Genomic DNA, 12,432 nt, shown 5'->3' with positions numbered 1-12,432 from the left:
TGTAGAGCAAGGACTGAAGCAAAAGGAAAAAAAGTTAAGAAATTATTCAATACTTCGCACACTTGAGTGATTTTAAGAATCACCTGAAATGCTTGTTAAAAAATAAATTCCCAGGTCCCTCCCCTGCTGACTCTGATTCAGTAGGTTGGAGACGGGATCAAGGAATCTGTCTGTTTGACAACCTCTCCGATGTGGTTAGTTAGGGCTCTAAATTAGGGTCAGGTGGCGGCAGTGGGAAGGAAGAGCAGGTTATGCCAAGCAAAATAAAACTGGAAAAGATTAAATTTTCAACACTACTTACACTTGCTTTTATACACTTCCAGCTTAAAACCCACCAAAACAACCGAATTTGAGTATGCTTTATTAAACTGACATCTTTAACCTAAGGTGGCTTTACTTTGACTCACAGTGTGTAAACTTTGATTTAGTCATTTACTTTTGTTTCTAACTGAATCATGAGAGCAAGAGATTTCAGAAGCGTCAGAGGTTCCATTTGGTTTTGGGGTAGATCTGCTGTAGAGAATGGGTTTAATAACATCCCATGGTAAAGTCTCACTTTTTAGCCTAATTAAAAAAAAACAAAACAAAACCTTTAGTTGTATTCTCAAAGAACTTGCAAATTCTGCTTATGTCCTTCAAAGCATGAAATATGCAGTAACACAAGTACCATACTTCCCTCAGTAACAAGAATCATGATTTTTTAATTTCAAATAAAAGATGGAATAACTTTTTTCTCTTGAAGACAGGCAAAATGGAACTTAAAGAAACTTTCCTCCATCTGTTAAGGCAATGAAAGAAGATAGAAAATCACATATAATTGCGATGCATTCTTAAACCTTAACTCATTTGATCACATTCTGGGCTAGGAAGTTATACACTGACCTCAGAGACTGAATGACATAAAATATATATGTGTTCATTAAGCACCAGGGAGAGAGAACTTGATGCTAATGGCAAGATCACTTGGTGACAGTCAGAAGACTGGGAGACTTGAGGCTTCAATTTATACCTGTGTGATAGGGGATGCATGCAAGCAGTTTTTATTTATTTATTTATTTATTTTTCTTTAAAAAATTAATTTATTTATTTTAATTGGAGGCTAGTGGTTTTTGCCACACATTGACATGAGTCAGCCATGGAAGCAGGATACTTAAACCAGGAGACTAGAGCTTTTATAGAGACACTTGTAAGGTTCTACAGATGTTTAATGTTAATACTTTTCTTGTTAAAAAATATGCCTTTCTTTAAAATTTATAAGAAAAACAAGATGTACACTGAATAGGTTAGTAGCAAATTTTTAGATATGGGCTCCACCAACCTGCGCTCTCAGGTTAACTCCTCCTGGAGCTTCTCCATAAATGTATGTGTAGATGGCACACTGGTAGACGTGCCACTGAGGGGGAAGCTTTTCATCTGCTCTGGTCTTTTCCTTTTCGTTTCAACCCAGGACTACATTAGTATAAAGGCTATGATTACATAAAATCTTCAGTTCCACCGGATGAGAGTACAGATGTTACCACCCTCTCCTTGTTCCTATATAGTGCGGTCACGGAACCAAATGAAGTAGATCTATTATTCCATAACATGGCTTGATGGAGAAGGCGACGGCACCCCACTCCAGCACTCTTGCCTGGAAAATCCCATGGGTGGAGGAGCCTGGTGGGCTGCAGTCCATGGGGTCGCGAAGAGTCGGACATGACTGAGCGACTTCACTTTCACTTTTCGCTTTCATGCATTGGAGAAGGAAATGGTAACCCACTCCAGTGTTCTTGCCTGGAGAATCCCAGGGATGGGGGAGCCTGGTGGGCTGCCGTCTATGGGGTCGCATAGAGTCAGACACAACTGAAGCGACTTAACAAAAACAACAACATAGCTTGACAACTATAAAACAGAAGTCTTTAAATGTTAACATGCTAACAAATAAAGTGCGATATATGTAGTCATTTTTGTATCGGGACTGGAAAAGCAGGATCAGGAAAAAACTTGTAGCATAGTGGAGCATAGGAAACACAGGCCCTACAGGGTCATCGGATGCTGTGTAGATAAGCACTAGCAGTTAACATTATGCAGGCAGTTTTCAAAACTCTATTGGATAATGTACAAATTGATACATACTATTAATTTTATTAGGATGAGGCTTTTAAATTAGACCTTTCAGAGTTATCTGTAGATGCATCAGTAGTGATACTGGAATTTATTCTTTTGCACTGAAGTTTTCTGACTGATATAAGTTGTTGAAATAATAGTCAAATAAAATAAAAAATTACTCCTATTTCTGCCTTATGTATATCCATTAAAGTTTATCAACTTGGAAATCTTACTAATATTTTAAATAAACTGAATAGCACAATTTACGTTTACAAGACTAATATACTTACAACCTCATTAGTGGTTGTAATGAGATAAAACATCAGTGATGAATCAAAACAGGATTTGGCTTCAACATGCAAAATAAAATTAATTTTTCTGTCTAAAAATTGTGAGTAGAAAGATAGCTTCCGTATTAGTCTGCTCAGGCTGCTGTAACAAAATACCATAGAGTGGGTGACTTAAACAACAGAAATTTTTATTCTCACGGTTGAGGAGACTAGAAGTCCAAGACCGAGGAGCCAGCAGGGTCAGTTCTAGTGAGGAATCAGTCCTTGGTTGTAAAAGGCCATTTTCTCACTGTTCCTTAGATGGGGGAGAGGGGTCAGGCTCTCAGCCGTCTCTTCCTACAAGCATGCTAACCCTACTGGAGAAGAGCCCTACCCTAATGACCTCACTGAATCCTAATGACATCCTGACAGCCCCTACCTCCAAACACAGTCATATTGGAGCTTAGGGCTTCAACATATCAATCTGGGGGGACACAATTTAGTCCACAGCAGCCCCTGAGGTATCTGATCTTTTATGAAATAACACTATTGGACAACTCGTATGAGATGTTACAGATACATTTATTTTTCTCCAAACAATACAGTTTTTAAACTAGCTAAGAGAATTGCTCATTGAGTTCTCCAAAGTGATTACTCACCAATTAGGCAAGAAAATTCGCTTTGACACAAAAATTTACTATTACTACTTTTTTCTTTTTCGGTTGTGCCGCACATTATTCACAATAGCCAAAAGGTGGAAACAACCCAAGTGGCTACCGACAGATGAACGAGAAAACATGAACTCTACACAGTGGAATATTATTCAGCCACAGGAAGGAGTGAAATTCTGATACTCACTACAACATAGATGAACTGGGAAAAGTCACGCTTAGTGGAATAAGTCAGACACAAAGAGACAAACATTGTATGATTTCACTAATATGTGGCACCTAGAATAGTCAAACACACAGAGACAGAGAGTAAAACAATGGTTATCAGTGGCTGGAGAAGGGCAGAACGGAGAATTATGTTTTAATGGGTAAAATGTTTCATTTTGGGAAGATGCAGACAAGGAGCTGGATGCTGGTAATAGTTTTATAACAATGTGAATATAGTTAATACCACGGAACTGTAACTTAAAATGGTAAATTTTAGGTTACTTATATTTTACCACCAAAAGAAGATTTCTCAATTTCAAAAGTGGTTAGAATAGCAAATTTTATGTTGTGCATATTTTACTATAAAAAAAGAGAAAATTTAAACCCCCCTAGACTTAGTTTCAAGATGAGAGGACTTCTAAGGGCCCTTCTAATTATGAAATTTTTTGAGAGACATCATGATAACAAGGAGAAAAGAGAAAGAATCTAGCTGAGGAATAGGATCCTAACTCCGTGTTCTGAATTAAGAGTGTAACTTTACCTTTCAAGTGATTATAAAGGGACCAAGAAGTTCTAGTAATGATAGCAAATTCAAATGCCTACAGAGGCCAGGCAGGAAACGTAAGCAGGTGAAGCCAGGCAGCTGGGGATGGTGGTAAATCTGAGGCCACATGCCCTGTCTAAAGAGAGCAGCTGTACCTCCGCCCTGGCGAACTGTCTCTCTGTTGGAATGTGGTTGCAGTATTGGAAGGACTTTGCATTTTTAAGTGAAACTGAATCGAGACTTTTTTGTTAAATGTTGGCATCTAATTAAAAATACATATTTTTTTAACACAGCAGACCAAAGAAAACATACCTGCAGGCCAAAGCACGTATAGTCAGCTGACCACTAGTTTGTGATCTCTTTCAAAGCATGAAGGCTGGACCAGAATACAAAAGAAGGGAAGGAAGTATCGCCAACCAGACCCTCACCAACGTTTAAAGCTGGCTTACAGTTCATGACATAAATCTTTTTAATCCTTGTTTAAAAGCACCAGTGGGTGTTGAATATTATTTTAAGTTTTTGGACTTCCCTGGTGGATCGGTGGTAAAGAATCTGACTGCCAATGCAGGAGACACGGGTTCAATCCCTGGTCCAGGAAGAACCCACATGCCACGGAGCAGGCAAGCCGGAACTCCTGAACCTGTGCTCTGGAGCCTGGGGGCAGCAACTACTGAGCCACGCGCCGCAACTACTGAGCCACGCACCGCAACTACTGAGGCCACGCGCAACTACTGAGCCCACGCGTAGCAACTACTGAGCCACGCGCTGCAACTACTGAGCCCATGCGCCGCAGCTACTGAGCCACGCGCCGCAACTACTGAGCCCATGCACCGCAACTACTGAGCCACGCGCGGAAACTACTGAAGCCCAGGCACCCAGAGCCCATGCTCTGCAACGAGAGAAGCCACCCCAGTGAGAAGCCCCAGCACCACATCTAGAGAGTAGCCCCTGCTCTCTGCGGCTAGAGAAAACCTGTGCACAGCAACCAAGATCCAGCATGGTCAAGAATAAATAAACAAAAGACATTATACTACAGTATAGCTTTGAAAGGGTTCGGTTGCTGCTGGGGCACTTCGAACATGATGTTTAGTGTGTGGCATATATCAGATGGTCAATAAGTAGCAGGTACTATTATTTTAAATCATCTCCTACACAATATTGAAAAGTTAGATATGAAAAGCAGATATTTGAAGCCGACCCTACCCCCTAATAAAAGGGGTGATAATGTAAAGCATTCAATACTCTATCCTCTGTCTAGTGACCGGGAAATGGTGAACCTTCATGTTAAATAACAAATCACTTACATATGCTAGGTGTCAGGAATAGCCTCATAAAGGTTACAATGAGAGAAATGTACATTAAGTAAAGGATCGTGCAAAAAAATATTTAGTCAGAAGCGATAATACATGATGACTAAAAAATTACAGGATGATTTGAAAAGAGTAATGAAGTCATCTAATTCAGATGAGGAAGGGTCACAGAGAAGCCCCCTTTAAGGAGCTGACCTTTAAACTAAGACCTAAAAGGATAAAGAGAGATCAGCGACCTAAGCGGGCTGGGGAGGCTTGGGTGGGAGGGGAGTTGGTGACAGAAGCATTCCAGAAATGCTTCTGTGCCGAGAGTGACGGCCCCAGATGACCAGAACAGCCAAGAGGGGACAGCAAAGAGAGGGACAGATGAGAGGCACTGGAGGGAGAGAGGGGACAGATTCCAGGCGGCACCAGCGTTCTCTCTGGAGAAAAGATTCTGAAGGAAGTAAAAATGAGAAAAGGAGAGGAAGTTAGGGACAGAGAAGAAATACGTAGAATGGGAGCTAGGAAACAGGAACTTGAGGTTGAAGAAATTATTTCCTGGCCGTCTCGGGCTCCTGGGGAGAATGACGAGAGGTGAAGAAACTGGTGGGAGCAAGGGGAGAGAATGGGCGAGGGGAGAGCTCAGAGTGAAGAGGTCACACTTCACTTTGTGTTTGTTCACAAAATTACAAAAGCAGCAAATGCTCTTTAATATTTCACACAAGACAGCCACCCCTCTCCTGCAGTAAGCACCGTTAATCCTCACAGAATGGCTCTTTAGTGGTGAGGATGAGGATTAGTGACAAGCAGAATCAAGTGGAAGTTTGATGCAATTACACAGAGAAGTCAGACCAAAAGCTTCATCTCAGCCTGAAACGTCTGTGTGTTCACTTGAGATCACTAAACCCACCATACCATTCAATATTTTAGGGGAAAAGTAACAGGTTTTTATCATATGGTCATCAAGACCTACTGCGATCCCCCGATTCCAGGAATGTGAACTCCTTTTATAAAAGCAGGGATTTTTTTTGTCCCCTCCAATCTCTGATTGGGCTTCCCTTGTGGCTCAGGTGGTCAAGAATCCACCTGCAATGCGGGAGACCTGGGTTCGATCCCTGGGTTGGGAAGATCCCCTGGAGAAAGGAAAGGCTACCCACTCTGGTACTGTGGCCTGGAGAATTCCATGGACTATATATATAGCACAAAGAGTCGGACACAACTGAGCGACTTTCACGTTCACTTTCAATCTCTGATTATCATACCACAAACTCCATGAGAGCAAGAATTTCTGTCTAATCCCAGGCACCGCTGATCATTGTTCAGTCGCTAAGTTTTGTCTTTTGTGACTCCAGGGACTGTAGCCTGCCACACATAATTTTTTTTTAGTGAATAAATACACCTAGACAATGAAGACAAAACCTCAGCAAATCCAGAGTAAAACCTGAAAGGTGAAAGGGAAAATGAAAGGAAAAAAGGAGAGGAGGGATGAAATTGGGACAATTTCAGCTTCTGGCATTCATTTTCACCTCTTCTCTCCCATACCCTGCCCTCACAATACATCTGCAAGTCCTGTCAAACCAACTCCTTAAATAACGTCTCATCTCCATAGCCACTTCCCGTTTGATTACAACCATCTCCTACCTGGTCTCTGGCTTCAGCCTCACCATCTACCTTCCATCCTGTTTTCCATGCTTGTGCCAGTGTCAGAAGTGAAAATATCACATGAATTGATAGAGTCCTACCATGTTTAGGAGAAAGCATGCATTTCAGAGGACACAGGGCCCTTTGATACCGGGGGTAGCACATGTTCAGTCTAACAGAGTTGTTAAGAATGTGGCCTTGGTGAATGACATTATGCCGGTGGCAGGAACATGGATGGACCTAGAGATGATCAGCCAGAAAAGGGAAAAGCAAATACCATACGATATCGCTTATATGTGGAATCTCAAATCGGACACAAACGGACTTATTTATGAAACAGACTCACAGACACAGAAAACAAACTTCTGGCTACCAAAGGGGAAAGGGAGGGGGAGAGGGATAAATTAGAAGTTTGGGACTAGTAGGTATAAACAACTGTACATGAAACCGATAAACAAGATCCTATTGTATAGAACAGGGAACTATATTCAGTATCTTGTAACAAAGATAAAAGAAACATAATGGAAAACAGTATGTATGTATGTATAACTGAATCACTTTGCTGTACATCAGAAATTAAGGCAACATTGTAAATCAACTACAATTCAATAAAAAAAAATGTGGCCTTTGTGAAGACTTAAGTGTGAATATGAGCTACTTACAAACCGTATAGCCTGTGCAAGTCACTTACCTTCTCTCAGTTTCTTCAGGAGAAATGGGATAATAATCACACCAACTCAAGTTGGTTGTGTGAATGAAATAAATGAATACGTGAACAGAATTTCTGTTCAGTGGCTGGCACAATAAGCATTCAGCATCATTTTCTGTTGCCACATAGTACTTCTCACCATTTCCCAAAGGAACCATGGTGTGTCGTGTTATATTTGCAAAACTGCAAGAGTTTTCTGTTTAGAATGTACTCCTTTGCTCAACAGCCTTCTACTATTCCAAGATCCAGCCTCATTCTCCTTACTTCTTTTCAGCTTCTCCAACTTCTGCAGGAAGCGTCTGCAGCTTCTCTAGCCTCTGCAGGAAGGACTATTTCTCCCCTGTGCAGCCGCTGACTCTTACAGACTTCACTGAGCACTTACGCTGCACGGGGACTACTTCTAACCTACTCCGTGTCTTCCCCCGGAACGCGAGCTCCTTGAGGGCAAGCATTGCCATTTACTTATCTGTATTACACGTTTACATTAAAAACACAATACTGTCTGTAGTCAGTTTTCTCTGGCTTCTTCGGCATTCCTCAATCACACACTTTTAGGTGTGTGACCTAGACCAGTTATTTAAATTTCAAAAATCTCAGCTTCGTTTTCTGTGCAGAGGAGATAATGAAAGTATCTACCCAATACACAGGATTAAAAAATGAGATAAATCTACTTAATAAATATTAACTGTTATTATTATCAATATTTTTATTTCTGATACTGTATTTTATATGTCTAGAAATTCCATTTAGATCTTCCTAATATCTTTCATTTATCTCCTAATCATACTCATGTTTTCCTTTACATACTTGAGTACATCTGTATGACTTAACTGTTTAAAGGTCCTAGGTAGCTAGTCCCCCATCTCTGTCATTTCTGAGCCTGTGTTTCTACTGATTTATTTTTTCTCCTGGTTATGCGTCATATTTTCCTGCTTCCTGTACTTTTTAGTTGGATGCCAGACTTTGTGAATTTTATGTTGCAGAGTGCTGGATTTTGTTGAATTCCTTTAAGGAGTATTGAATTTTGTTTTGGTGTGCAGTTACTTGCAGATCAGCCTGATGCTTACTTAAGTGGCTGAGGACTCAGTCCAATGCCCTGTGTGGGTTGAGGTTTCTCCACTCCAACTGGTAGAACTCTGAACTAGCCTTGTGAACACGCCAGGAATCGCCTTGCCTACTGTTTTCTGGTCGGTCTTTTTCCAGCCCACACATGTGCACAGTTTGTGGCCAAAGACTCAAATACCTCCTTGCAGTTCTCTGGAGCTAAGTGAGCAACGTACTCCTCTCCAGTGCCTGGCCCTGCGAATACTGGCCGCCGCGGCCTCCCTAAACCCCAGCCCTCGTCTCCTCAACTCAGTAAGACCCTCATGATCTCCCAGTGCTGGCACTTGGCAACTGTCTCTCAGAGACCACAGTTCCACACTGACTGTTGCTCCAGTGTCTGAAACAGTTGTTACAGACATTTTGTCTGATTTTCTAGATGTTTATAGCAGGAGGACACTTCCTTTAGCATCATTATTTTATTAAATAAAACATATATTCCTTGGTAAAAGCACAGAGCTCAAAACTAAATTCTCATAAACTGTGAAAATCAACTGTGGACAAAAGCTCTTTGAGCCAATATCCCTAAATAGAAGTAAAGGTTTACTTCAGGGGAATTTCAGTCTTTGCCAGACGTGGAAAATTTAGATTAATCTTTCTGTATTGAAAGAAATACCGAAGTGAGAAGTCGAATGTTAAAGGCTCATTACATTTGATAGATCTTTTTGCTTCCAAGAGTCTAAAGTTGTCTAGATAGCAAGAGATTCACTACAGTTTTCATGAGGTTATTTGACATCCAAACAGAGGGAAATGAGCACCATTCAGTACTCAGTCATGCAGGAAGGACACTGCATCTCCGGACTTGCTAAAACCTGGGATGAAACTTTTCTTGCCAGAAGGAGTCAGGTCCTTACTTTTCTACAGGTGGCTTCACTTTTAGATATGTGAGGCTGGAACTCTGCGCTTCTCTTGCTACCTCCCAGAAGAGTTAGTTTCCTCTCAATGATGCTAAAATATGTACTTGATGTTCTAAGGAAGTTATCTGCAGGAGAACAATATAATAGCAGCTCCATTGAGTAGGCGCTTGGCATTCTAATTGAAAAAATGGGGCTTAACAAATACTTCCCTTTGGAACCATGCCTCTGAGTGTTTTTGCTCATTCTGGATTGAAAACTGGGGACTGACACATTTGGGGACAGAATGATGTTCTACGGTTTCCTGGAAGAAACTGAGAATATATTAAAACTATTTAACCAAAGACCTGACATAAATGCTGTCTTTGGTGTTTAAGAAATCAGAGACTGATTAAGAAGCATGACAATAAATATCCAGCATAAAATCTAGGTCCTTTTGGGAACACAGGAGAATTAAGGAGAATCTGGGGTCGCTTCTTTTCAGCAGCTGAATGAATCATTCCTTGATGCTGCTGCTGCTGCTAGGTCGCTTCAGTTGTGTCCGACTCTGTGCGACCCCATAGACGGCAGCCCACCAGGCTCCTCTGTCCCTGAGATTCTCTAGGGAAGAATACTGGCGTGGGTTGCCATTTCCTTCTCCAAATTTCTTGGTGGCTCAGGGGTAAATGAATCTGCCTGCAATGCTGGAGATTTGGGTTTGATCCCTGGGTCAAGAAGATCCCCTAGAGGAGGAACTGGCAACCCATTCCAGTATTCTTGCCTGGAGAATCCCATGGACAGAGGAGCCTGGTAGGCTACAGTCTCTGGGGTCCCAAAGAGTTGGACACGACTGAAGCAACTGAGCATGCACACACATAAAAAAGATAAAGAGAAGAACACCTGTTTATAGTCCACTGCTCCACGGATCCATAAATCATGAGAAGAATTAAGGATATCTGAGGACTGTCTTCCATAGTTATCTTCCTGTGCTATGTCACAAACCAACTCTAGCTATATGCACCATTCTTCAATATAGGGAGTGTTCAATATATGTTTGCTGACTAGTTAAGGGACAGAGAAAGGATTAGGAAAGATAGGTTCTAGAAAGATAGGAAAGATGAAATAGTACAAAATTCATCGATACCCTCATAGCTCCCAGCTTATGTGAAGATCAATGAGATAGTGTTTCTGAGCTAGTTCACTTAAAATTTCATTCACATTGATTTCTGCCTACTGGTCATTTGTAAAGAAGATGATGCTATTCTCAGGACACTGGCATGAGAGTGTAATTGAGATGGATGATCTCTGGAGTTACATGTCAGTAGTAGAAATAGAGGTCCCCTGGTGGCTTAGACGGTAAAGCGTCTGTCTATCAATGTGGGAGGCCTGGGTTCGATCCCTGGGTCGGGAAGATTCTCTGGAGAAGGAAATGGCAACCCATTCCAGTACTCTTGCCTAGAAAATCCCATGGATGGAGAAGCCTGGTGCAGGCTACTGTCCATGGGGTCGCAAAGAGTACCAGTAGAAATAGAGTACCAGTAAATCTGAGTTCTATTTCTGTCTTTGCTACTGTGAAATCCTTTTGCAAGTTATACAATTTCACACTTTATAAAATGGGCACAATAATATCTACCTTATCTATTTCTTAGGATAGTGACATGATCTAATAAGAAAACAGGCAGAAAGAGATTTAGCAAAAAAGTCTCAGTGTCTATATATAAAAGAGCAATAACATCAACTCGATCAGGGTAGGAAATCTTGCAAATTCAATAAAAGCAGGGAGCATACCTATTTACTTACTGTAACCCCAGAGCGGGGCACATGGCAAGTTTACCAGAAATACTTGTTGAACGAATGAGGAAATCGTTTTGGCCTTACTCTCTACTTTAAGTTAGCATTCCTATAGAAACTGTCTTAAAGGCATTCAATACTTATTTGGAAAAGCACATAATATGAAAATAGGAATAAAAACAGATCCTTGAAAACAGATGTGAACAAACGTTTTGGTATAGTCTAGATCTGAAAAGTGTAATTAAATCTATTTTAGTAGTCTAAATGTAAGAATCTAATCTAGCGTCATTTTTAAAAAATAAGCTCTCACTAAGGGTCTTTCACACTTCACCTCACCAAAGGTCTCAATCAATATAAGACATTTTCAATCAGCATTTTTCTTAATATTTTCCTTGGGTTATAATCAAAAGATGCAGAACCAACAACATGCAAACTGATCTTCAGTTTCATTTGTTGTAAAACAGGAATTACAGTATCTACCAGAGAGAGACGCTGTGAAGATTAAATGAATTACTGCACATGAAGCTACACTTGGATGTTAACAAGTATCGTCAGTGATGGTGATGGTATTGCTGACAGCAGTGTCTCTGAAACAGACAGACAGCTCCTTAAAAGGAACGTGTTCCGAGAGCCTTGAAGAGCATGCTGAGCAAAGAGAAAGAAGTTTAGAGGGAATAAAGGAAGGCTAGAAAAGAATTCAGGAAGACTTACCACCATTTTTGCCTACTGTTCGGAAGCATCTCCAGAAGGCCCGTAGGAATGATGCCCTGTTGTGAGGGGTGGCTTGGATGAAGCTGAATTCCCGGAAAAGAATATGAGTTCCCTGACATACGCTGTTAAAACTGCAAAGAGAAAAAGCAAGAAACCATCACTGGATGGATAGTTACAGAAGACTGGAATTAGAATCAAAAGTCAAGAAGATATAGAACAACTGCCTGGAGAAAAACCTTTTCTCCAACAAAACTCTGGACTACAGCTTAGACCAAGCCGCTCTATGAGGAATTCTCTCCACGTAACTATATCTCTTTGGAAACTCTTGGAGTCCGATCCCTCTGAACGCTACCTCATATGTGTGTGTGTGTGTTTGCGTTTGTGTACACACACTAAGGAAGCTTTAATCAGTTGTTGGAACATCTCATATAGAGGGAAATCTTTGTCTTTAGCGGGATGATGCTGGCACTCATATCCTTTTGGAGAACACGTCTCCCTCTACCCCATCTGAAGTTATGTTTCCTGGCCTGGCGTGCCGCGATTCATGGGGTCGCAGAGTCGGACACGACTGAGCG

At 41.1% G+C, this 12,432-nt stretch overlaps 1 protein-coding gene across 1 annotated transcript in view; it reads right to left on the bottom strand.

The window, feature by feature from the left end:
- CSTPP1 (centriolar satellite-associated tubulin polyglutamylase complex regulator 1) overlaps window positions 1–12,432 on the bottom strand; it is a 208,551-nt gene that overhangs the window by 105,895 nt on the left and 90,224 nt on the right. The window contains exon 3 of the mRNA XM_068989040.1: window positions 11,858–11,988. Coding sequence (XP_068845141.1) covers window positions 11,858–11,988 — 131 coding nt within the window. The remainder of the gene's footprint in view (window positions 1–11,857; window positions 11,989–12,432) is intronic.

This window comes from Capricornis sumatraensis, chromosome 16 (genome assembly GCF_032405125.1).
Source record: "Capricornis sumatraensis isolate serow.1 chromosome 16, serow.2, whole genome shotgun sequence".
NCBI lineage: Eukaryota > Metazoa > Chordata > Mammalia > Artiodactyla > Bovidae > Capricornis > Capricornis sumatraensis.
The sequence above is the reverse complement of the archived record's forward strand: the minus strand, read 5'-3'. Positions and strand labels throughout refer to the sequence as shown.